The 26,578-nt window shown below is 27.1% G+C and overlaps 1 protein-coding gene across 3 annotated transcripts in view; it reads right to left on the minus strand.

Annotated features, from left to right (window-relative positions):
• Nucleotides 1–13,233: 13,233 nt before the first annotated feature.
• The window catches only part of LOC107440082 (tropomodulin), a 28,964-nt gene continuing 15,619 nt past the window's right edge, over nucleotides 13,234–26,578 (minus strand). For 2 of the 3 annotated variants that reach the window (XM_043052546.2, XM_071185166.1), the window contains exons 5-10: nucleotides 25,684–25,773; nucleotides 23,772–23,902; nucleotides 23,551–23,658; nucleotides 21,870–22,013; nucleotides 20,572–20,719; nucleotides 13,234–15,820 (exon numbers count right to left, since the gene is read on the minus strand). In XM_043052546.2, coding sequence (XP_042908480.1) covers nucleotides 15,789–15,820; nucleotides 20,572–20,719; nucleotides 21,870–22,013; nucleotides 23,551–23,658; nucleotides 23,772–23,902; nucleotides 25,684–25,773 — 653 coding nt within the window. In that variant the 3' untranslated portion in view covers nucleotides 13,234–15,788. Of the gene's footprint in view, nucleotides 15,821–18,161; nucleotides 18,310–20,571; nucleotides 20,720–21,869; nucleotides 22,014–23,550; nucleotides 23,659–23,771; nucleotides 23,903–25,683; nucleotides 25,774–26,578 lie in introns of all 3 variants that reach the window. The other variant, XM_043052547.2, reaches the window with a different exon arrangement.

Below are 26,578 nucleotides of genomic sequence, written 5' to 3' on the forward strand. Positions count from 1 at the left end.
TCGACAGTTGCTTTTATAGTAAACCCAAAAAACCACCATGACATAATACTTAAAGCAAAACATCCCTTGAGATATAAATAATTCTGTCTGAATTCAATCAATTTGATTTATTTTTAACAGACAGAAATCAAATATAGCAATATATTCCTTTGATAAATCCAAAGATAAATTGGAACTTTTTTAAGGATTATTCCAGGTGAACCTTTTAATAAGGATCCAATTCCCCTTTGAGTTACGACTAAATAAGGCTTATTATATATCAGCCTGAAAGAAAGTTTAAATCCTATTGAAATAAATGTTGAATTTGAGTGTAAGAATACATTGATATTTTGTTACTGCAGTTATTATGGGGATTACCTTTAAAGTTTTAAATTAAATATTGAATTAAAGATTGGGAGGGAGAGCTATTTTTAGATGCTGGATTATGATATTTCTCGTGCTTATTCCTGTGATAGAAAATCAAATTAATATGCAGTGTTTGTAATTCGTTGATGTAAAATGCAGTGTTTAAGTTATATTAGTTGTTAGTTTAAAAGGATTGATTATAAAAAAATTTCACTTTAAAAAAAAAGGATTAATTATAAGACTTTATGATTAAATGTGTAATTAATTTGTAGTCATTAGTAAAGTGTAACTTAATTCGTAGATAATTATTTATGATAAAAGTGTAATTAATTTTTTAGATAATTTGTTATCATTTGAAAAGTATTATTAAAATTCATAAGCAATTTGTAATTAATGTAGGGTAATTAATTAATATATAGTCTGTAATTATTAGTAAAGTGTATCACAATTCGTAAAAAAAATTTATAATAAATAAAGCGTATTAAAATCTTTAAAAGATTTTAATTTAAGATTTGTTACCATTTGTCAAGCATAGTTAAATTCAAAATCAATTTGTAAATATTAGTATAGTGTAATTAATTTGTATGTAATCTGCATCATTAATGAAGTGTAACTTTATTCTTGAAAAAATTACGATTAGTAAAGTGTGTTTAAATTTTTAAGCAGTTAATCGTATGCAAAGAGTAATTAAATTCCTAAGTAATCTGTAATCACTAGTATACTGTAAATTTGAATGTAATTAGTAATGGTTAGTAAAGTGTAACTAAATCCATCCATAATTTGTAATTGTTAGTAAAGTGTAGTTATTAATAAGTGTAAAGTGTAATTTGTAATCATTAGTACTGCGCATATAAGCTCATAATTAGTTTGAATCATAAGCAAAGTGCAATTAAATTCATAAATAACTTGTAAAGTATGTAACTTGTTAAGTAACTAGTAAAGTATGATTAAATTTGTAAGCATTTTGTAACCATAGATTAAATAAATTTGTCATTAATTTATAATCATTAGTAAAGTGTAATTAAATTTGAAAATTTTGTGTAAGCTACTGTAAAGTTAAAATAAATACGTAAGTAAATTGTAAATAAAATTCGTCAGTGTGACTTGTAACCAATAGCGACTTAGACGGATTTTTTAAAAAAAATAAGAATAACTGGCTATTAGAAGTTAAAATGTAAAGAAATTCCAAAGTAAGAAATATAATAATGAAAATTCAATAACATATTATTCGAAAAAAAATTTATAAATACTTCTTAAAATAATAAATTGTTGTGATCTTAAAATTGAAGCATCTTATTTTTAAAACCAGTTATAAACTTGTAGTTATTCTTTATTAGTATTGGATGTGATGATTCACGTTTAACTTTAAAAAAAACTGTATCTGCTTTTATTGACATTATTTTGAGAAATACAGAAATACTTAGATAATATTATTTATCTTTTCACTCAATTGGCGAAAAGTAAATATAAACCAATTGTATTTTTCCGCTAAAAGTAACAGAAACAAATAAAAAGAAGTTATCGTATTTCCTACAATCAATATCAAACCATTTGATCCAAAAACTAATGAGGCATGTTTTTCAGAACATAAAAGTCGAAGAATTACTTCTAATTTGCTATATTATTATATAGATAAAATTTCCTTAGGTCTTAACTAACAGGAAAAAAAAGGTTTGGTGATATCACTAAATTGAATAAATTCAGATAAAGAATTGTAGATAAAGGAAATTATGTTGCTAATACTTTATCCAAGTTTTTATTGACACTATTTAAGTACTTGGAGCATATAAATTATTTGGAAAAATAAATGAATTATATTCTGTATAGTTACAAATCACAATAATATGTTTTAAAACTTTGAAGCTTGAATGCTAGATATCTTTTATTTTATAATCTTTGGGTTAATGGCCTATTTTTCCGTAGCCTTGTAATTTTGAGCTTAACCCAGATGACAAGGGAACTCCTGGATCAAGCATTGAAACACATTAGTCCTCGGTTTAGATTTTTTCATGGAACTAACCCACATTTGAGTTACATGGAGAGGTAAACCATAGAAATCTCCCACTGGACATCAAGGGGATTCTAATCCACGGTTCTTCTACAATTGAAGATGTTTTACGTCAGCAATGCTGTCGGTGCTAGCCGGAAGCAGAATTCGCGTTAACCAGCCACCGCTTGTATTCGAACCTGGGTCACCTCATTAGGAGTCGAGAGCTCTGTCCCCTAAGCAACCGCTGCTCTGTATTAACCATTGAAGCAAGCTAGCCTCCATGGAGGGCATTTAGATGAAATTATCCCACATATATGCACAATACCTCGAAAATCAAAGAGAAAGAAGATCAAAAGAATAACGGTTTATGTCTATGAAAGCTGTTTTTGTTGGAATAAAACGACAGAAACTGTTTTTGCTTACGGGCAAAAGCTGTTTTTCTTCAGCATGGCCCATCTTTATTGTGTTATGACTCTCGGGGGAAACCAAATTTCAATATTATTGATTTGCCGAAACTTTGTAAACCTCAAAAAGACAAACCAATCTTAATTTTTGTAAATAAAGGATACAAACCGTTCTGCTATTTGATCTTCAATGATGACCGTGGGGGGGGGTGAGTGAAGCCTCCTGTAGTTATTTCTAAATTAGAATAAATTTTAAATTGATTTTTATCGTTTGAAATATCCACCAACAAGGGTTGATGCTGAGCAGAATTTTTCAAGTTATAAATTATTTTTTTTTTTTTTGGTCGTAACAGGCGTCAGTATTTAAATTTGAAAAATATTAGAAAAACATTCAACAATACACGGAATTTTGATGTTCATGAAGATTGTTTCTCAAAATTATTAAATCCTTATTGATCTTTATCTGGTATTTATTTGCACTTTATTTTTTTCCTAAACTAAATAAGGATTTCAATCGTACTTTTTACTAAGTGCGTAAATAAAAGTTAAAATTTACTTATAACGTTTTTTTTTTTTAAAAAAATAAGAGTATATATGTTTTCGAAAAATTTTAAGGACATTATTTTTCTTTTTAAAGACATTTTTGATAGTTTTTAGAGGTTTTTTTTACAATGCATATTTTAAAAAAAAACATTTTTAGGTCATCAATGTCCCATCCTTGGTTATTACACTCCTTTTTTCAGAGGTATCTAAAGAAGTATATTACGCACCTATGCAATCCATTGCTAAAAGGTGGCCAAAATCGCAATGACAGGATTACACACCCACACATACAAAAACAAGTTAATAAAAACAAAACGTAACCAATTTAATCTTTTTTTTTAAAACAAAACTTTGCTTTAAACTAAAAGGATTTACAAATTACTTAATAAAAAAATCATCGATTTTTCTTAGTTAAAGAAAAAGAAGAAAAAAAAACTTCGATTTACTAGAATCTGTGGCAATATGTTTCGAATATACTGTTTAAAAAAAAACCATTTTTTTACATTTTTATATCATTAACTTTTTTTAATCAGTTGTTTCGCAGACGAGTCTTAAAAAAAATTGAAACTATTATATTTTCTTCAAAGATCGCAAACGATTTCTTTTCTTTTAATTTTCAAAATAACAACCCAGCTTCGTCATTTAAATAAAGATGCAAGTAAATTATGCTAGTTAAATAGCACTCCAAAACTTAAAAGAAAAATCTTCTCCAAGCTAAGATCATTATCACTAAAAAAAAAGAAAGAAAGAAAAGGTAAGAAATACATAAAAATGCGACAAAAGCTTTATTCAGCAATCTGCTGGAAAAAAGAAAACATTCATAACCGAGGAAAAAACTTCAAAGAAAATAAAACGTCTGCCATGGAAGAGAAAGGTAATTTTGGTGGCAACAAAGCGATCTGTTTTGATTATGGTATAAACAAAGGCGAAATTGTTTTTCCTCTTTTTAATTTATTCAAACTACAAGATTTTTTTATACATATTTATTTTAATGATTTGTGTAGGCATATTTTTCATACCGCTAGTTTGTGTCAACAAAGCAAAATTGAATCTTAGAAAATCTTATGACTTTCGTAACTATTTTGTGAGAAAATAGAACAAATAATTCACTTGGAATAATGCAAAAATCGTGCAGTTTTGTGCAATGATTACGCAGTACTGTTGGCAAAAATGTTTTGGAAACCGCAAAAGTAAGAATTTCGAGTATTCTTTTGGAAGTCGCAAAACCTATTCGGAACTTTCAGGAACCTAATATATAGTGTGTAAATTAGCTTCCAAGTTATAATTTGTATAAAATATTTCTTGGATCGTTCAAGTAAGTATCAAATCGAGAGGGGGTTTGTGATTTGCTTAGTTTTGTGACAAAATGGCAGGTGGGGTAAGTGGCAAGCAATTAAAATTCCCTTATTTTCAAAATTTTCTTAAAAATAAAAAAAAGAAAAATTAAGAAATATAACAAAAATATAACACATAAGAAAATTGCAAGTTTGGAATAAAATTTAAATTGGGGGGATGGGGGAATTGGAAAAAAATTTCTCTAACCCTTGGACTCAAAATTTTAATTAAACACATTTTTCATACTTTTTTTCATTCTTTTGTATTGCTTTAGGGCAAAATAAGTGAAAAATTTTAAATTTAGAATTTTAATAATTGATGCTTGTTAAATAGGGACAGATAGGCGCAGATAATGTTTCTTGGCAAGTATGAACACTTCCAAACAATAATTTTTCAAATTTGCACTTATTTGCAGTTATTCAGATCTAAGAGAAATAGAAATTCGACTTTGGAATTTCTGTAATTTAATCTGTTCGTCTAAATTATTGATAAATTTTTGAATATGAATGAAAAAAAATTTTTTTTGGAATTACTTTTTTTGAATTTTATATTTTAGTATAAATATAATTCTTATAATCTAACAATTTTTTTATTAACAATTAGACTTGTTTCTTATAATAGAAAAATATCAAAATATTTTTTGTACTTCTAATTAGAGCGTCAGATTAAAATATGTAAGGAACACCGGTGTCTTAACTGCGCCAAAGGGCTCAACAATTTCTGAGGTCGACAGTTTTGAACATGAAAGGAAAACACAAAAGAAAAACTGGAAAACACAAAAGAATCAAAAAACACAAAAGAATCGAAAAACTCAAAAGAACTTTTTTTTATCCTTTAGAAGTGTTAAAAAAGAATTGAAACGTATAATTTTATTATCTGAACAATTTACACTGTTTATTTTAATTTAACCCTTAAATCAAATTACAGCAGTTAAAGTCAAGCCCGTAGAGTAAAAACCAGAGGAATCACTTTCTCACAGTAGCAAGGGAACTGAGTTGTGATTTGCTGACAAGGTTGACATTTTCTTTGCTGACAAGGGGATAGTTGATTCCTAAACTGACAAATATATGTTTCGTAATATTTAAAGAGCCCCCTTTCTTTTATTATTAAAATAGAAGACAATATCCTGAAAATGTAGAATAACGTTTATGAACTCATACCGAATATTATTCTAAAATAATTGTGGAAGATAGGAAAATTCAATAGCAGTAGTCTTTCATTTCAACTTTAACATTTTTCCGGTATAAAATATTTGTTATTTACATTTTAATCCTTTTATAAAGCACAGGGAATCCAAAAGCGTCTTGCATTCCTTTGATAGAGGAGTCTTCTGCAATGTGCTATTTTTATCCCATTTAGGAAACTTTTATCCCTTTTGTATCATTGCGTCTAAAAGGGATTCTGTTGAAGTTCGGAAAGGGCGAAAATTCCATTATCTCCAATGCTTTCGACAATAGAGCACTTTAGATTAAAAACAATTCCCTACATGAAGAATATCTGGAAAATGCAAGAGAACTTAAATAAAATAGAATATTCTGTTTCGTTCATCAAATATGGGATTTAAATGACTGTTCGAGTTAAGTTGCAACGGTAGAACTAACAATATATATATTTATTTACTGTTATTTAACATTCAGAATAAGTTATCACTCACACTTTCATTTGTATTGAAAATTTTATCGAACAAAACTTTTCAAAAGACTAAATTTAGTATAAATTTTCTTTTTTTTTTTTATAGTACAGCATACTTCAATTTATTTTTTTACACTCCTGGCAGAAAATGATAGCATGGAATTTTTCTAAAATTTAAAAAAATGGAAGGCTATACTCATTCACTGCAACAATGATTCAGAACGCTGTTCAATTAGAATACAGCAATTAATAACATTCATTGTGGAATGTAAGAAAATTCGCTTGCAGCAATCTTTGAATTCAACCAAGAATTTTCTTGCTTTGTTCTTTCTATTTTAATCCTTTTTATAAAACACAGGAAATAAAAAAAGTGCGTCTTGCATTTCTCTGATAAAAGGAGGCTTTTGCAAGGTTCAAAGCTATTTTATCCCATTAAGAAACTTTTATCCTTTTTGTATTATTGCATCTAAAAGGGATTCTATGAAAGTTCGAAAGAGCGAACAATTCAATTATTTTCAATGTTATCAGCAAATGCCAGCCATTAAAAACAATTCCCCATACATAAAGAAATGGCAGACGATATGATAAATGGAAGTGAACTAACTTTAATTAAAATAGAATATTCTGTTTCTTTACTCAAATATACAATTTAAATTACGGCCAGAGTTTCTTTTATCACTCTAGAATTAATAAATCTATTTATTTGCAGTTATTTCACTGTTTGAACCAAATTTCTCATTTGTATTAAAATTTTATTGAACAAATCTTTTCAATAAACTATAATTTATGATTAAGTATAATTTCTTTTTATTTTTTATAGTAGGGTATACTTTTGTATATTTTTCTACACGTCTGATAGGAAACTAAAACCTAGGATTTTTTTAAACTTCAAAAATGAAAGCCAATAATTTTGTACTACAACAATTAATTCATACAAAATGCTGTTCAATGAGAATACAGTAATTGATAACATTCATTGTGGAAGATTGATTGATTGATAATTGAATTGATTGATAACATTGAATTGATAGCGTTCATTTGCAATTGTCTTTGAATTCAACCTTAGAATTTTCTCTTTTTCTAATATTTGCTATTTACGTTTTAATCCTTTTATAAAACACGGGAAAATAAAAAAAAAGTGTCTGGCATTTCACTGATAAGAGGAATATTTTGCAAAGTTCATAGCTATTTAATCCCATTAAGAAACTTAGATCCTTTTTGCGTTATTGCATCGAAAAGGGATTTTCTGGAAGTTAGGAAGAGCGAACAATTCGATTATCGACAAAGACCAGCCATTAAAACAATTCACTACTTAGAGAACTGTCAGACGATCTGGAAAATGCAAGTGAACTAACTGTAAATAAAATAGAATATTCTATTTCTTTCCTCAAACATAAAATTTTGTTACTGTAAAACTAGCAACATCTATTTATTTACAGTTTTTCAACAGTTAAAACCAAATTTTTTATTGGTAATGAAACTTAATCGAACAAATCTTTTCAAAAGACTAGAATTTCTAAATAATAGTATATTTTCTTTTTTTCATCCAAAGTGCTGTACAGGGAATCTATAGCACTGTATATTACTGTGAATTTTTTCAAATCAAGTTCCGTAACGTTTTGTGGAACTAAAATGTCGTTAGCTTTAAAAATGGGTGACAATGGTCTTAGAAGGTTGAACAACAACGACAATGCAAAATATTATCCCTTAAAAATACAGCATTTGATAAAATTTACTCTAAAAGATAAGAAAATTTAATCGCATTAATCATCTATTTCCTACTTAAAATTTGCCCTCATTTGTTATTTACATTTTAATCCTTTAATAAACACAGGAAATACAAAAGCGTCTTACATTCCTCTGATAAAAGAGGCTTTATCCCATTTAGGAAACTTTTATCCCTTTTGTGATATTGCTTCTAAAAGGAATTCTCTGGAAGCTCGAAAGAGTGAACAATTCTATTATCTTCCATGCTATCCACAATCGAGTACTTTCCATTAAAACAATTCGCTACAAGCAGACGATCTGGAAAATACAAGAGAACTAGAAATAAAATGAAATATTCTATATTTATTAGCAAATAGAAGATTTTAATTTATATCAATATATTTCAGTTATAGTAATTAATATAATTAAATTAAATAATATTTTTTGTGATTTGGGTAATTTTAATATATTAATAAATAGGACACAAAAAGAAAAACTACAGTATTTATATTTCAAAATTTTATTTCTTGAACACTACGTAATCAATTTCGTTCAAATTTTGGATTTCGGCAGCGATTTGAAGGGGCTAATGGCCCTTAGCATTCAGCGAAATGGGGCAATAGTTGGTAGTTAACAAATTTTTAATTAGATTACTAGCGTTAATGCAACATATTTTACGGGAAATAAAATATGATTTTCTACCAAATCTAACAATAAAGGTTTTTGGTCAGTAAATACATTTTTTTGTATGAATATTCAAGAAAAATTCAGAATATTTTGTTGGAAACGATAAAATTTAACAACCAATTTAACCTCAAATATAGCATGAAATATATATTTTCCCTTTTTTTCTTCGTTTTAATTTGTTTTGTTTTTTTCCCTTCTATGGCAGTTATTGCTTTTATTGCACTCTGTTTTTCAAGGGCATCTAATCAAGGAGTTTGTCTTGAGCATGCATACACTTGTGCACTCCACTAGTTCAAATAAAAGTGCCCCAAGGTACAGTACTTAGTGTCCCAAAGTACAACAAGGAGTTGTATATAGGAACGATTTGTAATTTCAACTGTAAATATCTGCCAAATATTTATAATTAATTTAAAGTTGGAAAAAAAATGCAATAAATAAGAAAACGTTTGTGTGTTTAAAACTTGTCTTTATATTAAAAATCTGACTATAATATTCAAAATTAAAATGTGACAAGTGTCTCAAGGTACAACGCTCTAACCCTATATTTCTTTATTTCATTCTGCGAAGAATTTCATTGAAATACATTTTTTTACATACACATGGAAATAAATTTTTTTACATGCACATGGGAAATACATTTTTATTTCCTGTTTAAGTGAACATTACACGGAAAAGGCAAAATAGTAGACATTTTTACTAATTTCTGGAATCAATACAAGAAAATAAAAAACGAACTTCATTTTACCTTTATGTTTGATCTATGTTAATAAAGTTGTGTGTGGGCGACTACCGGCAAAGTTTTTTCTTTTTCTCATTACAAAAGAGCCTCTTCTTAAAAACCTTCTATTGAAATCAATATTCAATGTTATCGATGACGTCAAAATTTATTACACTTCATTTAATTTTTTCCTCTTGAGTACAAGAGCAAATAGAGAGCACGCATCGTAATTGCATGCGTTGCTATGGCGATCGTGCTGGTTTATAATTTGAAAACGATATTATATTTATATATATATATTTTTTAGAATTCTTTTTTTCATTAGAATTCTTAAAATGTGGTATCTTACAAAACACTTCTCGAATTGCAAGTGAAAAGAATTTCCTTGTATCTCTCTGGTTCCGCATTTCAAGAATAAACTCACCAAATCCTAATCCATATTGGACTTCAAGAGAGGAAAGAAAAAAAAAAAATTCTAAAAAAATATCGTTTTCTATTATTAAACAGCGCTGTCGTAGTAGTAATTGCTCTTGAACACCTTGCAAAAACTCCCAGTCAGTGGAGTTTTGTAGACAAAAGAACTTTATTCTAGATAAGTATTTTTGAAATTAAAATAATTGTTCCAAATAAAAGGGAAAGAAGTAAATGTGTCTATTTCCCCAACTAATCTTTATTCGTTGTTGTTTTAACAATAAAATATGTGTATTTGCTTATAACGACAATTACGGTCTGATATTGTGAATTGTCGTTTTAATGGACTAACTGCAATTAAGGACTGTCATTACGAGCCGACCTGTCTAAGTTTCACGCAGAAGCAGAGAGTTAATAAGATATGAATCAAATTAGTCAATAATTAAGTTATCTCCCAACTGACACTAGTACTAGAATAAATTAGAATTCACTCATGCATAATAGAAATCAACAAAAGAACATTTAAAAATCTTTTTAAAACCTTAAGATTAGGAAACTGGAGCTAAAAGCCGATTTCAGAAGACGAATTTTTAATTACTTCAGTGCTTGCTTGAATAATCCCTTTTGTAAAAATTGTTCGAAGTCACGTCTCTCGGAACCAGAAATTGGTTTATGTTGAGTTAAAGAAATAGAAAAAAGTCATTTCATAACCTTTTAGCGCCATTTCTTATAAAAAACATTTAGAAAACTTCTATTTTTCGTAATTCAATTTTCTCTGATGTTCCGCGAAATTTCTGTTGATTCTTTTTTCTTCTATTCTTTGATTTAAGTCAAATAATTTATTGGGAATCGACTATTCACGTAACATTCTTTTTTAAGATTATTTTCTAATTAAAATAGAAATATTAATTACGTTACCGCTGTAAAACTCAAAAGTTTTTAAAGTTCTTGTTACCCAACTAATCTGTAGATTAACTCATTTGCTCCGTTAAAGTGACGAACCAAGAGTTATTCGTATTTTGTGTAGTTAATGTAATGTACAGAAAAAAATAATAAAATCGGACTGCTTTGAATAACTTATGATCCTAATGATCGAATCTTCATGTTCTAGGACTCAATCTTAAGAGGGGGTGACCTCAAATATGCTAATTAAATAGTGCAGACGATATTTTAAGTTATGAAATCGGGCACAAAAACATACTTTCTCTGAATAACCATACATTTGTTTCAACGGATTCAGGTTTCTGACCCCCAAAATATAGGGGTTTGCTACAATCTGGGAAATAGGGTCCTCATAGTTTGATCAGGAAAGTGATCCAAAGTATATGAACCTCATAATGTTAATTTTACCTTTTGAGTGTTTTGCCATATCTCGAGAACTTTTGAAGCAAATAGAAAAATTTTTGCACATAATTATAAAATTCTTTTATCCAAAGATAATTTCATGCAAAAAATTAATCTTAGTAAATATTTACTATTTTTTATTTAATAATAGTTGAAAAAATTTTGAATTGTAAGATATACAGTTTCTTACTGCATTTTAAATTATGTATTTTTACATGGCAAAATACAAATTTTGAGCAAAATTTGGTCGTATAATTCCTGAGAAATCGAATTCTAAATATTAGACTTATTTAAAATTAGATTTTTCAGGAACTTTTCAACCGGGTTTCTGGTTCTCTCGAAAAAAAAAATAAAAGCTTACTATCACTTTGGAGGCTAAACCTGGACTCGTCTGTGAAGGGTATAGCCCTCCAGTGGACATGTCCACCTCAAACATTCTCTTCCATGGCGTAAAGAGAATGGATTCTATGTCAAACCTGTGGTTAGAAATTGCTACCAAAGTATATGAACCACAGAAGGACTCTCATTTATCCATCTCGCCTCTTCTGACTTTGTCTTGCCTCAAATCTTCCAATAATGATGCCTGTAGATTTATATTACAAATTGGCTATTTCAAATTTCGGAAACACACAGTGAAATTTGCAGGCTTGTGATCAAACACACAATTTCATGCTTATTTCAGATGGCATTATTCCATTACAGTGCCACTAATTTAAATATTGCAGTTTTATTTAGCAACTCTTATTTGAAAACATATTCAAATTTCATTGGAATTGGCTTATATCGCTATTTTTGTAATTTTACCTTATTTTATGATAATCAGGTGTATATGTATTGTCAATAAATATTAGTTTTAAAGAAATTACAGCTAATATCGCAAGACATTCAACAAAAACAATCAAAAATACAGTTAGACATTTTAAATTTGGATGTAAAAGATAAAATAATAGTTTGAACAGTTAGTGTCCTCTATTCTCTATATCAATGGTTTCCAACTGGCGGCCCGGTGGCCGCATCCGGCCCGCGAAGCCTTTTTTAGTGGCCCGTGAACTAAAATATATTAGTTGTCATTTTTTTGCGGACAATTTTCGTAAAAATTCTGTATGGGCTTAAAATACTTTTCTCGTTAATAAAAACCTAATTTCTTCGTTTCTGGGAAATTTATCATACCAACGGTGCAAAAAAAATTTTTTCTCAGGTTTTGCATCCAAGAAAATATTTATTCCAATACAAAAATAATCGTGTATGTCGCTCTTTTTTATTTCATTTTTTTTTGTATTTTGTGAATATAATTTAGCATGTGTGTATCTGAAATTTTCTCGAATAAATTCTCCGATTTAACTTTTTGAAACCACTCATTTTGGACGAAAATATTTACACACACATTTGTAAATTTTAAATTTAAAATGTAAATATCTATTCTCTGGTGGTTGCAGCAGACAAACCTCAATTTTCTCATTGAACATTTTGTGTGCTACTATGTAAGTTTTAATACCAACCTTTTTAAAGTTTTATATCTTAACAATTAGATATCTGTTGCACATTAATTGTTTAATACATAGGTGCACATTAAAGTTATTGTAGCCCGAATTTTTATTATTTATTTAATATTTTTAAAAATATTATTAATAACAATTAAATATTTTTAAAAATCTACTTCTTATTTTAATTTGTAATTCAATACTTTTGTTTTGTACAACTTGGTAAAAATCTGACAGTAATATTTAATGTTCTTTTAAACATAAAAGAGTCTTACATAAAATTTTGATAAAGTGGCGGCCCGCCATTTGATTTGTGTTTTTAATTGTGGCCCCCGGCCTAATGTAAGTTGGAAACCTCTGCTCTATATAATAAGAGAACATTTGTGCAAATTTTAAAGTGAATCGCATTATCAGAATTCAAGATGTTGCATTAAAAAATAAAGGAAACAGGCGACCTATAGGTGTATAGACGAGCCAAGGTAAATATATTTTTTGTAAGTACAACAACTTCAGTTCTAATAGAGATAAAGCTTCGGTGATAAATTGGTTTAAAAAAGATAGTAGGGTGCCTTTAACTGGCTTGTCTAACTGAACTTTTCACTGCAAAGAAAAACTTCATACAAAATAATCACAATATTTATCATAATACTTTTTATTTTAACTTCAAAAAAGGTATATAATACATTCTGCTTTTGATAAAGAAAAGCTTACATTTAGAATATATAAAATGAAATAATGTTTTTTTTTAGAGAGCTAAAAATTGTTTGACTGGCAGTGAGTACAAAACAGCAGCTCATCAATGTACAGGGAGTCAGTTACAATCAATCAATCATAATTTAACTATACATAGCCAGTTGATTAAACTGGTAAACATTCACAAAGGAAAAAGCATTTAAGTATTGACCTCTGATTTTGATCTACAGAATTTACATAAGAGAGCCATTATATTTTTGAAAATGGAAAAAGTTCACTTTTAGAAGAAAAAAATAGTTAATAGTATTTTTACTAAAATATAGATAGATCATCTTCTTATATTCATGCATTCAAGAAAGCAGGATTTGTTGCTAAAGTAATCAAAATAATTTTAGCTAAAAATGATATAACAAAATCATTTTTATATTTTTGTATCAAATATTTCATTTTAGAAAAGCCAATTTGTTTAAAAACATGGGCATAACTTTCTCCTGGTTTTTATTTTTTACAAAATATTATTGAAAGTACATTTTAAGTTAAATAATAGTTTTTTCTTTATTATGAATTTAATAACTATTATTATATTTTAATGTTTAATTATAATTTAGTATTAAAAACATTAACCTTTGCCAATATTTTTAAATTCCGAACACTAAAATTCATCTGAACACTAAAGATTTTTGAAAAATCAAGATTTTTTTCTTATCACTTTCAAAAATAAAGGCTCTTTCATAGTTAAACTAAATATTTTTGTTAAAGAAATGCAAAAACAAAAAATAGCAAATGTAAAAATGAAGCACATTTTATTCGAAGGTCATGGCTTAAAAATGATAAACACAATTAAAAGGAGAAAAAAATGCTTTCTTTCTGAAAATAATTTAATTTCACCGGTAATATTTTAAGAGATGATGAGTTGTGATAAGTGAACAAAAATAGTGCAAGAATTTTCAATGAAATATTGTAATTAAGAAATTGAACAATTACTTCCATACATCTATAATATGACAGTTTATAGGTCATCATAATAAACTAAAAATCTTTAAGTAATTGTGATTAGATTTAACTGACAAATTGGAAGAAAAAAGAATCTATTGATAAATAAACTGCTAATACATGAAAGAAATTCTTTACTAATGTCTGAAATTTATACAATCAAAAATTAAACTAACTCAAAGAAAACTATATAGACTTATTTTAATAAAAAAAAATCTTAAAATTGTACAACTGTACAGCTTTTAGCACCAAAATTCAGGCAAAATCTAAATACATTGAACAGATAAATATTTCATGAAAAAAAAATTTAAGTAAAACTACCTAAAAGAACAATTAGAAGAATTCATTTATAAATATAGATGCTAACATAGAATGGTACTTAATGCATTTTTTTTTCAATACACATATAAAAGAAAAATAATATGGCAAAATCTTGCACGATTCTTTAAATTTCAACATATCTTTTTTTAAAATATAAAATACTTTACCCATATTTTACAATAATGTAAAAATACACTGGTAGTTCTTAATATAAAAATTAGTACTTTAAAACATAATATCAACTTAATTATTATAATTATTTTAAAAATATTAAATTTAAATTATATCACTCATTTCAGAAGTTTAATTGATGCCTAAAAAAATTATGAAGAATTGTTATAAATAAAAATTGAGTCTAACTCTAAAATTTTGTTTTATATTTTCCAGCAATTAATACTAAAATAAGCATTTGATTAAAATTAAGATTAAATTACAACATACCCACATAATCATATATCAGGTAAAACATTGACATAAAAAGACATGGGAAAAAAAACACACGCATCTTCAATATACACATCTATGCAATATTTAAGCTTGCATTAAATGTAATAGAGTTGGGCAAAATCAGTTATTTAAATCACCATCCAAGGTAATTAGTGATTTGAATCCAAAATATAAGTGTAAATCAAATCTATTCAATTAAATGTAAACAAGTTTATTCAACACTTGGTGATTCAAATCACTAATTCAATAAATAAACTTGGGTGACATAAATCACTCAAGTGATTTAAATCAAACAAACGTTCCCTCAGGTCATTCAAATCAAACAAATTTTGAACATTTTAATCATGGGTTTGAATTAAAAGATTACAGATTCAGAACTTTATTACCAATCAAGTAACTCAAATCGTAAAATACAAATCACCAAATAAAAATTCAAGTCACTTTGTGGTGATTCGAATCGCAGATTCAGGATCCTAGTAATGTTTGAGATTGACGAAATAATAGGTCAGAAGAAATTTCTTTTCATGAAAGACAAATTCTTACAAAAAATAGAAATATTCACAATATATGAAGGAACACACAAACAGGAGTTCATAAAACCAAATTTCAATTCATTGGCGACAAGCTACTGCACTAAAGTGACGAAAAACGGATATAAAAGCAGGCTTGTTTATAGAGTGGGTTCTAATTCTAAAAGATTTCCATTATTGTCATATACTGTGTTTTGCATTACAGTCTTAAGGCTCCATTCCGATTCTTCGCAAGCGAACTAAAATAGAAATTTTAATTAGCAACAAAAAAATCTGCACAAGATAAAGTACAAACTTAATATTCAATGTATTTTAATTATGATATAAAAACTTTATGTTATGTGTGTAAAGAAATAAACGGGCCATCTTACATACCTTTGATCAAATGAATAGGATCTTCACATTCTAGGAGATAATATCAAATATTCTAAAAATTTGATTTCTAAGGAACTATTTGTCCCATTTTGTTCTTTCTATTTTGCTTTTTTAAATTGTTTTCTTTAAAATTATGTAAAAAATTTGAATAACTTACAATTCAAAATTTTTTTCGACTATTAAATTAAATTTAAAAAAAAATTCTAATAAGATTTTTAATGAAAGCAAATGAAAATTGTGGTTTCTGAATAACAATAACATCAAGTAACATACAATACATTTTTAAGCTTTTAATAAAAGGATCGAATTTTTTTACCAATAGAGGGACAGGTTATAAAATATAAATATTTTAAATGTATTGAAATAATGTAATGTTAGTTACATTACGTTTAAATTAATTAGGATTACTGGAAAAAAAACTATAAACATGAAAGACTTAGGAAAACTGAACAATAAAACTTCAGTTTTATTTGATACAGCATATAAATTTACAAAAGTTAGTAAATAACTCCACATTAACTCTTTTGTATGTTTGTTTGTTACTTTTGATTTATTTGGCTTTCATATGCGGTTATAAGTGTTTTTTTTATATATTTTATTAACAATTAAACCAATTTTATTTTGCTGAGTTTTATGTTTGCATTTAAATTTCAGGGGTGGGAAGTTTACTTCTCAAGGAACCATTTACAGTCATAAAGAAAATTAAATTTAATGGTGATTATTTAAGATGAGAATAATGTTGCAATGCTCAAAGGTAGATCACATTCTGTTCAGGTGTCAAAGCAGAACACACAAGGCTTTTAAATGTTCAAAACAATTCTGTTCAATAGATGGCAGCATAAAACTGAAGTCAGAATTCGTGTTCCTATCATTATATAATATATATGGGTTTTGTGCTTCCCAAAGGTGTATTTTGTAAGATCATGTAGGTTGGAAGTAATCATCCTAAGGCTCAAAAAAGCATCAAGGCACTTTGAAAAATTCAATCACTAGAATTCAACCTTAATCAATTCAAGAATGCAAAGTAGGTTTTGAATAGTATCATAGATTTTTAAGTAGTAGTTTTTCAACATCCTTAGGCAGATAACAAAATTGGGTTGGAAAAAATTAAGAAACTAATCAAAGAGAAAAAAAAGTGACTTACAGAATTCCCTATTTGCATAATTTTTTTCTCATAGTAATATTGAAATATAAAATTAAATATTACACTGACATTAAACAAGCAACAATCTTTAGAGTGAAGAAATTAGCTTAACACATTCAGTTGTTTAATAAGTTTTCATTAGAAATTTCTCCAAATTAGGGAATGACACATAATTTTTTTTTACCTCTATGCAGAAACGGGAATCAAACACATTTAATTCAGAGATGATTTTTTAAATTGGTATCAAAAAAATATATATATACAGTAGAACCTTGAACAATCGTTTCACATGGAACCTGTCATTGGGACTGATTGACAAGGACAAAAGTGAGTCAACATAAAATATCATATGACTTGATAATGTATGAAAAGTAATAAAAAAGCAATGGAATTGATAAGTAATTTTGCAATAAGTAAAAAAAAAAAATTAAACTGGAAAAGTTACGTTTTCGTTGCAAAAATATTTATGTGCAGAAATGATGAATAAGTACATAAATTTATTTAGAAAATTTTGATTTGAAGAGCCTCTTTGCATCTCAGCGCAAACAAAAAAATTTTGGTACAAATAACAAATTTCTTTAAATTTGTGTGAATACAGAAAATTCCTAATTTTTTTAAAAGCTTCATGGCCTTCTACAAAGAGCACAGGTTATGGTTTAGTTTTACCACCATTCTTTTGAATTGACAACATATTTTACAACATTCAACATTTTTATCAACAGATACATAAACATATAGCTTGAGGCATTTTATTAATACTCTGACAAATCTTTACTTTCTTATTTATCATCAGCATTAGGAATTACTGTTTTTCTTCTCAAAATAAAATTATTTTTTTATAAATATGGGTAGAATTTCTGAATGATGGATGCAAAAATCTGCTAGTTTTATAAACTATCTAAACTGGCATTATTAACATTAAAAGAAAGTATTTGCGATGGGACCGTTAAAACGAGATGATACATACGGGAAAACAAAAGATGAAGGAATGATGGATTGAGGTTCAACTTTATATATTTTGTAATAAAACCTATAAATTAAGTTTTTCATTTATAACTTACTTCGATCATTGTTCTTTTGAAGGTGATCAGTAATTCTAACTCGAGCGTCAGGGACATCAAAACACAATCCAAGTCTCAACAGTGTCTTGTTCTCCTCAATGAGCTTTGTGATCTCCATTTCTATTTTATTGCCAAGTGTAACCGGGCTCTGTAATATAAAATAATAATTATTTGCACTAAGGTTTCAACAATAACAGTGGTTTTTCCAAAAGAAAATATTTCTTATTAAATTCTATTATTTTAATTGAGTAACCAGTTTTGAACAAAGGATTCCTCAAGTAAAAAATATATTTCTAGGTCGTTTTTGAATAAAAAAATAATCTGTAAACCTGATAAATTATTTAAATATTACACTGTTCATCAGCATTTGAAATCATAGTTGGTCTGCTTGTCTGAGGCCCCTGTTACAAGACTTGAATTGCAGGAAAACAGAGTTGGTAAAGTTTTGGTCATTTTGTCTAGAACTCTTCAGACCAAAGTTAGATTATTTAGAATTTTCATTTAATCAATGCAAAAATATTGAGATATTTGCAATAGCCTATAATAATATGTCACAAATGTAGCTATACAAATATCAATATTAATCTTTTTGTCTACCTCACATTGCATCAAGGATCATAGACAACACTTCGTTGCAGAAAGTATATAAAAAATATGCTAATGTAGCTATTTTACAATCATATTATTATCATGTTTCTAATTAGCACTGCAATTAGATTCTAAAAAAGAAATTTAGTTCAATATCTTGGAGTTAATTATATTTGATATCTTAGGAGTTAAAAGTATATTATAAATTTTATAATATATAATAAAATATAAATTTATTACATGTATTATATAATATAAATTATTNATTTTTTTCTCTGTGAAACTTTTTTCTGTATGACCCAGAGGAAAATGTTCTCATAATTAGAATAACTTTTAGTATTAGTACTGTTAAATGCATGTTTTTACTAAATTCAAGTTGAAATTTTACTGTGGACAATGATTTTTTACAGATTTATGCTTTTTGTAATTTAGATAAAATTTTTAGCCCAAAATTTTACAATACCAAAATTATTTTTGAGTATATAGGGAAAAATATATAGAAATAAGTCATAAATGATATTTATTTGTAGTGACAATTTTTGAAAATATTTTCTTCCTTTACCATATTTTTGTGTTGATTTTTTAAATATAATTTTTTATTTGCACTAATTATGTCTAAATTTTCACAAGATAGGTACCTCTTAAAAAAACCCAGACAGATCAATGATTTTGCTCTTTCATAAACGACACACCTTTCCAAGAAAACAAATATTATTATCATTTCAAAAAAAGACTTTCTGATATTTTTCACTAGAGTTACATTATTTTTAATTTAACTTTTGTAACTTAGTGATAATAGTGCTTGAAAAGTTTTTAAAAAGTGCTTATTTTTGATTCAAAGATTTGGCTACGCACCCTGGTAGTTGATAAAGAATCCGTTAATTTTAGAAACATTATGATCATTATATCTTGAAATGCAATGCAAGAATTTCTAATCAAATTTTTTGTAGAAAGCAGATGAAAAGTGTGGGTTTTGAATAACCTACAACTATATAACTTTATAGTAACATTTTTAAACTTTTAATAAAAGAATAGATTTTTTTACCAATAGATGAACAGGTTAGAAAATACAAATATTTCAAAAAATATTTTAATTGCATTGAAATAATGTAATGTTAGTTACATTACCTTTAAATTAATTATGATTAGAATTACTGAAAAAAAAACTATTACTATAAACATGAAAAACTTAGGAAAATAGAACTTCAGTTTTATTTGATACAACATATAAATTTACAAAAATTAGTAAATAACTTCACATTAACTCTTTTATATGTCATTTATTTTACTTCTAATTTATTTTGCTTTCGCCCATATGCTATTCTCCGAATTTTTTTAATATTTTATTAGCAAATGAAAACCTACTTTATTTTGTTGAATATAAATTTCAAGGGTGGGAAGTTTACTTCCCAAGGAACCATTTACAGTCAAAGAAAATTAAATTTAATGGTGATTATGTAGCATGATAAAATAAGAAACATGTTGAAATGCTCAAAGGTAGATCACATTCTGTATCTGTGTTCAGGTAAGAGATCAAAGCAGAACAAATCTCACACAAGGCTTTTAAATGTTCAAAACAAATGTACTAATTCTGTTCAATAGATGGCAGCACAAAACTGAAGCCAGAATTAGGGTTTCTATCATTATAATTGTACCAATATATTATAATGGGTTTTGTGCTTCCCACAGGTGTACAGGTGCGGATCGTTAAAATGAGACGTTACATATGGGAAAACAAAAGATGAAGGAATGATAGATTGAGGTTCAACTGTATATATTTTGTGACGAAACCTATCAATTAAGTTTTTCATTAATAACTTACTTCGATCATTGTTCTTTTGTAGGTGATCAGTAATTCTAACTCGAGCATCGGGGACATCGAAACACAATCCAAGTCTCAACAATGTCTTGTTCTCTTCAATGAGCTTTGTGATCTCCATTTCTATTTTATTGCCAAGTGTAACTGGGCTCTAAAGTAAAAAATAATTATTTGCACTAAGGTTTTAACAATGACTGTGGTTTTTCCAAGGGAAAGTAGTCCATATTAAATGTTATTATTTTGATTGAGCAACCAGTTTTGAACAAAGGATCCCTCGAGTAAAAAAGCAGTTTCTGAATAAGAAATCAATTGTAAACCTGATAAATTCTTTCAATTTTACAATATTTATCAGCATTTCAAATCATAGTTGGTCTGCTAGTCTGAAATCCCTGTAGCAAGACTCAGATTGCAAGAAAATAGAGTTTGCAAAGTTTAGGCCATTTTGCCTAGAACTCTTCAGACCAAAGTTAGATTATTTAGAAATCTTACCTAATCAATGTAAAAATATTGAGATATTTGCAATAAATAGTGTATAATGTAGCTAAACAAATATCGAAATGAATCTTGTTTATCTTCTCTACCTTGTATTGTATCAAGGATCATAGACAACATTTCGCTGCAGAAATTATACAAAAAATGTAGCTAATATTAATATCACGTTTCTAATTAGTACTGCACTTTTATTGTAAAAAAGAAATTCAGTTTACTATCTTGAGGAGTAAAATTTACTTACCGCATAAAATTCTAATGCAGTTTACATTGCATGGAAAACAAGATTTAAGAAATTTACAATACTAATTAATTAAAGTAATAAAATTAAACAGTGATATAAATCATACCTGATGTATAAATAAATTATGAAAAAATTATAAAAGTAAGTGAAAAGATTATTAAAGTTTATGAAACCAATATTTATCCGAAGATGATAACATCCCTAGAGAATGTTAGAGAGAAAATTTTTATAAGTAAACTAATCAATAACAATTAATTTAAAAGTAGAAAGCAGCATATTTGTGGCAGTATAAAGACATAATTTCACATTTTTCAAGAGAGAATCTATTAAGAGCTATTTTGGAGAAAATCATCTTTTCTGTGAAAGCAATAAAACATTACTGTGTATTATGAGGTAATGTAGTAAAAGTTCAAGAAACATGCAAAGTATTTTTATCGAAATAATACTAAAGAACAAGTTGATGTCAAAATGCAAATCGAGAAATTGTGGCATATGTGATTTATGTGACAACTAAAACCTTTAAAATTATAATTTTTTTAAAAATTACAGTTGAAAAAAAAAAACTCACCTGATTTGATGCTCGGAATTCTAAAACAGTCTGATTTGTCAATATGGCATCGAGCAGATCACGAATCATACTGCCAGACAAATAATTTGATTCCACATTCAGAGATATTAGATTTTTGTTTTGTTTTAATGCCTCAACCAACACCTACAAATAAAGTATAGCAACATTAAAACACTTTTTTTCTGATACCTCGAAAGATTAACAGAAAATAAAAGTTTCAGAAACATTAAGATTTCCTGAAGTTGGATTTGTAAAAGCATAAATAAAAAACTATACACTAAACAATAAAGTTTGAAATCAGCATAATGTTTCAAAACAAACTGTTTACGTAAATTAAAAATTTTTCAGTAAATTTTTAAATCTTGTAAGAGAATTAGAGACAACTAGTAGCTACAATATAGGTAGACCATAACACTAATTGCGAAGTGCAATCCATAAATCACTAATGTTCAATCATGATGTGGGATTAGTAAATGTATAAATCATGATACATAATTTATCATTTATGAAGACTAAAAACAGAACAATCCTATTTCAGAAAATATGATTAAATTTAAGAACTTTCGATAATTAATGGTAAAAGTGAGAGGGATCTTTAATAGTGAATGATTATTCAGCAGAATCCAATGAACCCCTTATGTGTAATATTCCCGTCAAATTTCTATGCTGTCATGTTCATTTTCAGTTTACGTGAATATAATGATTTATCATAACGACAGACCGGACTGTGTAGGGCAGGGGTGGCGAACCTTTATACACCAACGTGCCATTTTTTCTAAAAAATTTTTTTAATGAAGTCACAGACGTGCCGTCAAATAACTTTGACTTCATGATTATCAGGAAAATAATAATACTAAATACTATCAACTTAAAACTCTTTATTTACATTGAAAAAAAATTTCATTTTGCAATGTCTCAGTTATAGGCGTAATTCAACTTTAAGCAACATCAATGGGTCTTCTGTTGTTGCAGATTAGATGACAAATAACTTATATTAGGTTGTAAGATATTAGTTTAAGCAGGACTGTTGATTTTTTTTGCTAGTTATTTATTGTTAGCTTGTTTTTTATGGCTATTAATTGTTTTTTTTTAGTATTAATTGTTAATTTTTTTATTAACAACTGCTTATTACTTTGTTTGATTTTTGTGAATTTTAATTTAATTATTACATATGCTTCATAGTGTAATAACATTTGTGTAATAAAAATTCATAGTGCAATAACAATTGTGATCCGTGACGCGCCCAAAATATTGTATCGCGTGCCATTGGTTCGCCATCCCTGGTGTAGGGGGTCAGGGAACTGCCCTTGCATCAGAAAGGTTCTGGGTTCGAATCCCTGGCAAGGCATGGATTGTTCTTTCATTCGCTGCACTATCTGTCCTTACTATGGGAGCAACGTTGGCCCACCTAATATGGTGCCTTTAAAAGAGTGGGTAACGAATTTACCCTGTAAATGCTTGAATTGACGAAATGTTAATACAAGTGGGCATTGGAAATTTAAAAAAAAAAAATCAATCATTATGACGATGAATAAGAAATTGTAACAGTTATATAAATTTTAATTTTTAACCAAATTCAATGGAACAGACTATTATAAATAAATTTCATAACAATAACATAGCAAATTAATCTACAACAGAGTATAATAGAAATGTTAAAGTTAAAAAATATATATTTTACTTCAGCAGAAGCATCATATAAATCAACATTGGCCAAGCTTAAATACTCCAAGTGTGTATTGGTTTTCAAGCCTTCAAAGAGCCTTCTCATTTTTTCTCTGGATATGTTCTGAAAAAGAATTTAAAAAAAAAACTTTTTTAAAACTATCAATTAATTAGAAAAAAAAATTAATTAAAAAAACTAATGATATACACAATTTGATCAAAATAAACCCAACTTACTCTTATATTATTCCAGTTGAGAGTTTTTAAAGAGGAGGCATTATCAATAACTTGTTGAAGAGTTTTATCAACATCAGTATCGTTGTCTGGTTCCAGTGGCAGCACCTTTTGTTTAGTGGCATGTACAATACCTTAAAACAAGTTAAAATACAGTTATTTAAGAAGGGATAAATGGCTTAAGTTTTCTAGAGACTTTATGTTCAGAGAATAATTAAAAACTTTTTTAAATATCATGCAGATTGCTAATGTAATTAATCATTTATGAGGACTTTTATAAAAATTTGAAACTACATCTCTGTGAAGTAACAATGACTGATCGAGCAAACGCAAAAATGTCCGATTTTATAAAAAAACTACAATGCAACAATGAGGAAATACAAAAGTTTCAAGCGATAAAAAAACAATTGTAACTAAACATAAACTTAATAAGCATTTATAAATTGGAAATAATTTTAATATTTGCCTCAAATTAGTTATGTAACCAAGCTTGTAATTTAATATTTTAAACAAGTTTAATGTGTCAGACTAATTAAATAGCAAGTATAGTTTTTTTGCTAATTAATATTGTAATTAAAAATTAAAATGATGAAAATTAATTATATGAGGAAATGTCCATGTCAAGCAAACACAAAGTCTATAGATAAAAAAAAATTACTGCAAACTAAAAATTGACAATCAATTCAAAGTTAATTATTAATTAAGCAATACTGTTAAAATATTGTTCAGGGAAAATTGTATTGATGTCATAATTAAACATAAATAAATTTAATTCGGGAGAAAGTTGCTAAGCCATCACAAAAATGTTTATGAATACAAGTTTTTATCACAATGTAGAACAAGCTAATGCACATTTCCATAACACCAAGCAAATGATTAATTTGCACACAAACAAGAAGAAAAAAAAGAATACATAAAGTTTTCTATGAAATTAATGTTCCAGATTAACTAAATGACAGTTTTTAAATATTATGTAGATTTATATTGCAATTAGAAATTATAAAAACTAAATTTATGAAGTNATTAATAAATAATATATAAATATAACTTTGATTAAAAAAATAACTTTTATATATATGAATTTGAAACTACCTTTCAACGAAGTAACTGTGCAAAATTGAGCAAACACAAAAATGTCTTTTTAAAATTTGTTTTAAATTAGTTACGTGACCAAACTTGTAATTTAATATTTTAAATAAGTTTTATGTCTTAGACTAACTGAATGGGAAGCATCAAATTGTTTGCTAATTAATATTGTAATTAAAATAAAAAACTAAATTTATGATGAAATTTTCATGTCAAGCAAACACAAAGCCTATCATCGATACAAAAACAATAAATTAAAAAAAAAAACATTGCAAACTAAATATTGACAACCAATTCAGAGTTTTATTAATTAAACAATACATTTAAAATATTGTTTTAGGAAAATTGTATTGATGTCATAATTAAACCAACATTTTTAATTTACTGTACAAATTTTTAATACAATGCAGAACAAGCTAATCCACACTTATATAACACCAAGTAAATTGATTTGCACACACAAGAAAGAAAAAAAAGAATACACAAAGTTTTCAACGTTTTCCAACTTAACTAAATGAAAGGTTTTAAACATTATGCAGATCCATATTGTAATTAGAAATCTAAACAATTTATGAAGTTATAAAACAAAATAAAGTAGACACAATGTGTATAGGTAAAAAAAAATATTATACTGGTACATTTTTAAATTATCTACTAATTTAATGTGTCATTCAAATTAAATAAAGATTTTAAAATATAGTACTACTAAAATGTAGTGATTTTGTAATTAAAGATTTAAAACAAATATAATTTATTATGAAGTTACAGATAATTTGTAATTTATATTATTATTCATTTTAATTGTATATGAAAACAGATTAATGCATACTTTCAAATCGATCACCAATTTTCTGTCCTTTGTTCAAGATGGAAGAATGAAACTGATCTTGATTCAACATACTGTGCAATCCCAAAATAGCTATAAAAAAAAGAGAAGAAATGAGAAATATGGTTGTTTAATTATTAGGAGCAAGTGTAGTATAGAGGTCACAAAACAAATTTTTTTTCTTGTTGTTGTAAATTTCCCTTATTTGAAAATGTAAATTTACAGCATAGAGAAAAAAAAAATAGGTGAGAAATAGAGCAGTTTAATGATCAGGGGCAAATGGAGTAAAAAGGTCATAAAACAGTATAAATTGCTATTACAGAAAATTGTTACAAAAATTTTTAAATTTTTTTGAAACTGCATTTTAGGAGATTAACTATTTCTTTATTAACTTAACTATTTTGTAACAACTTTTTAGAATGCCTTTCTGAATTAAAAAAAAATAATTAAGATAAAATGGAAACACTGAATAAGGCTAAAAGCTTATCTGCAATAACTTTTAACAAGTAAAAAATAATTATTACATTTATGTAAAAGAAATTGGACACTATGTAAAAGAATTGGGACTGGTGTTCACAATTACAAAAATTGATAGAATACATAAATTATTTCTAAGACCACTGAACCAATTTTAATGAAATTTTGTTCGAAGTGTGTAAAACTCATTAGAGTTTGGTATAGGGTTTAATCTGAAACTCAACCTTTTGCTTACACGTGGTACAACAGCTGGACTAGACAACAGGCTTCACAATGCAAAGCGCCAAAAGAAAACGGTCAATTTAGCATAATATAATGCTCAAGTAACATCAGTCTTGAAAAATAACATTAAATAATTCTAAAATATCCACAAAAGGTAAGCCTAAGAATAAAAGAAGAGCCTACTTAACTTTACTTTAAA

Source organism: Parasteatoda tepidariorum, chromosome 9 (assembly GCF_043381705.1).
Source record: "Parasteatoda tepidariorum isolate YZ-2023 chromosome 9, CAS_Ptep_4.0, whole genome shotgun sequence".
Lineage (NCBI taxonomy): Eukaryota > Metazoa > Arthropoda > Arachnida > Araneae > Theridiidae > Parasteatoda > Parasteatoda tepidariorum.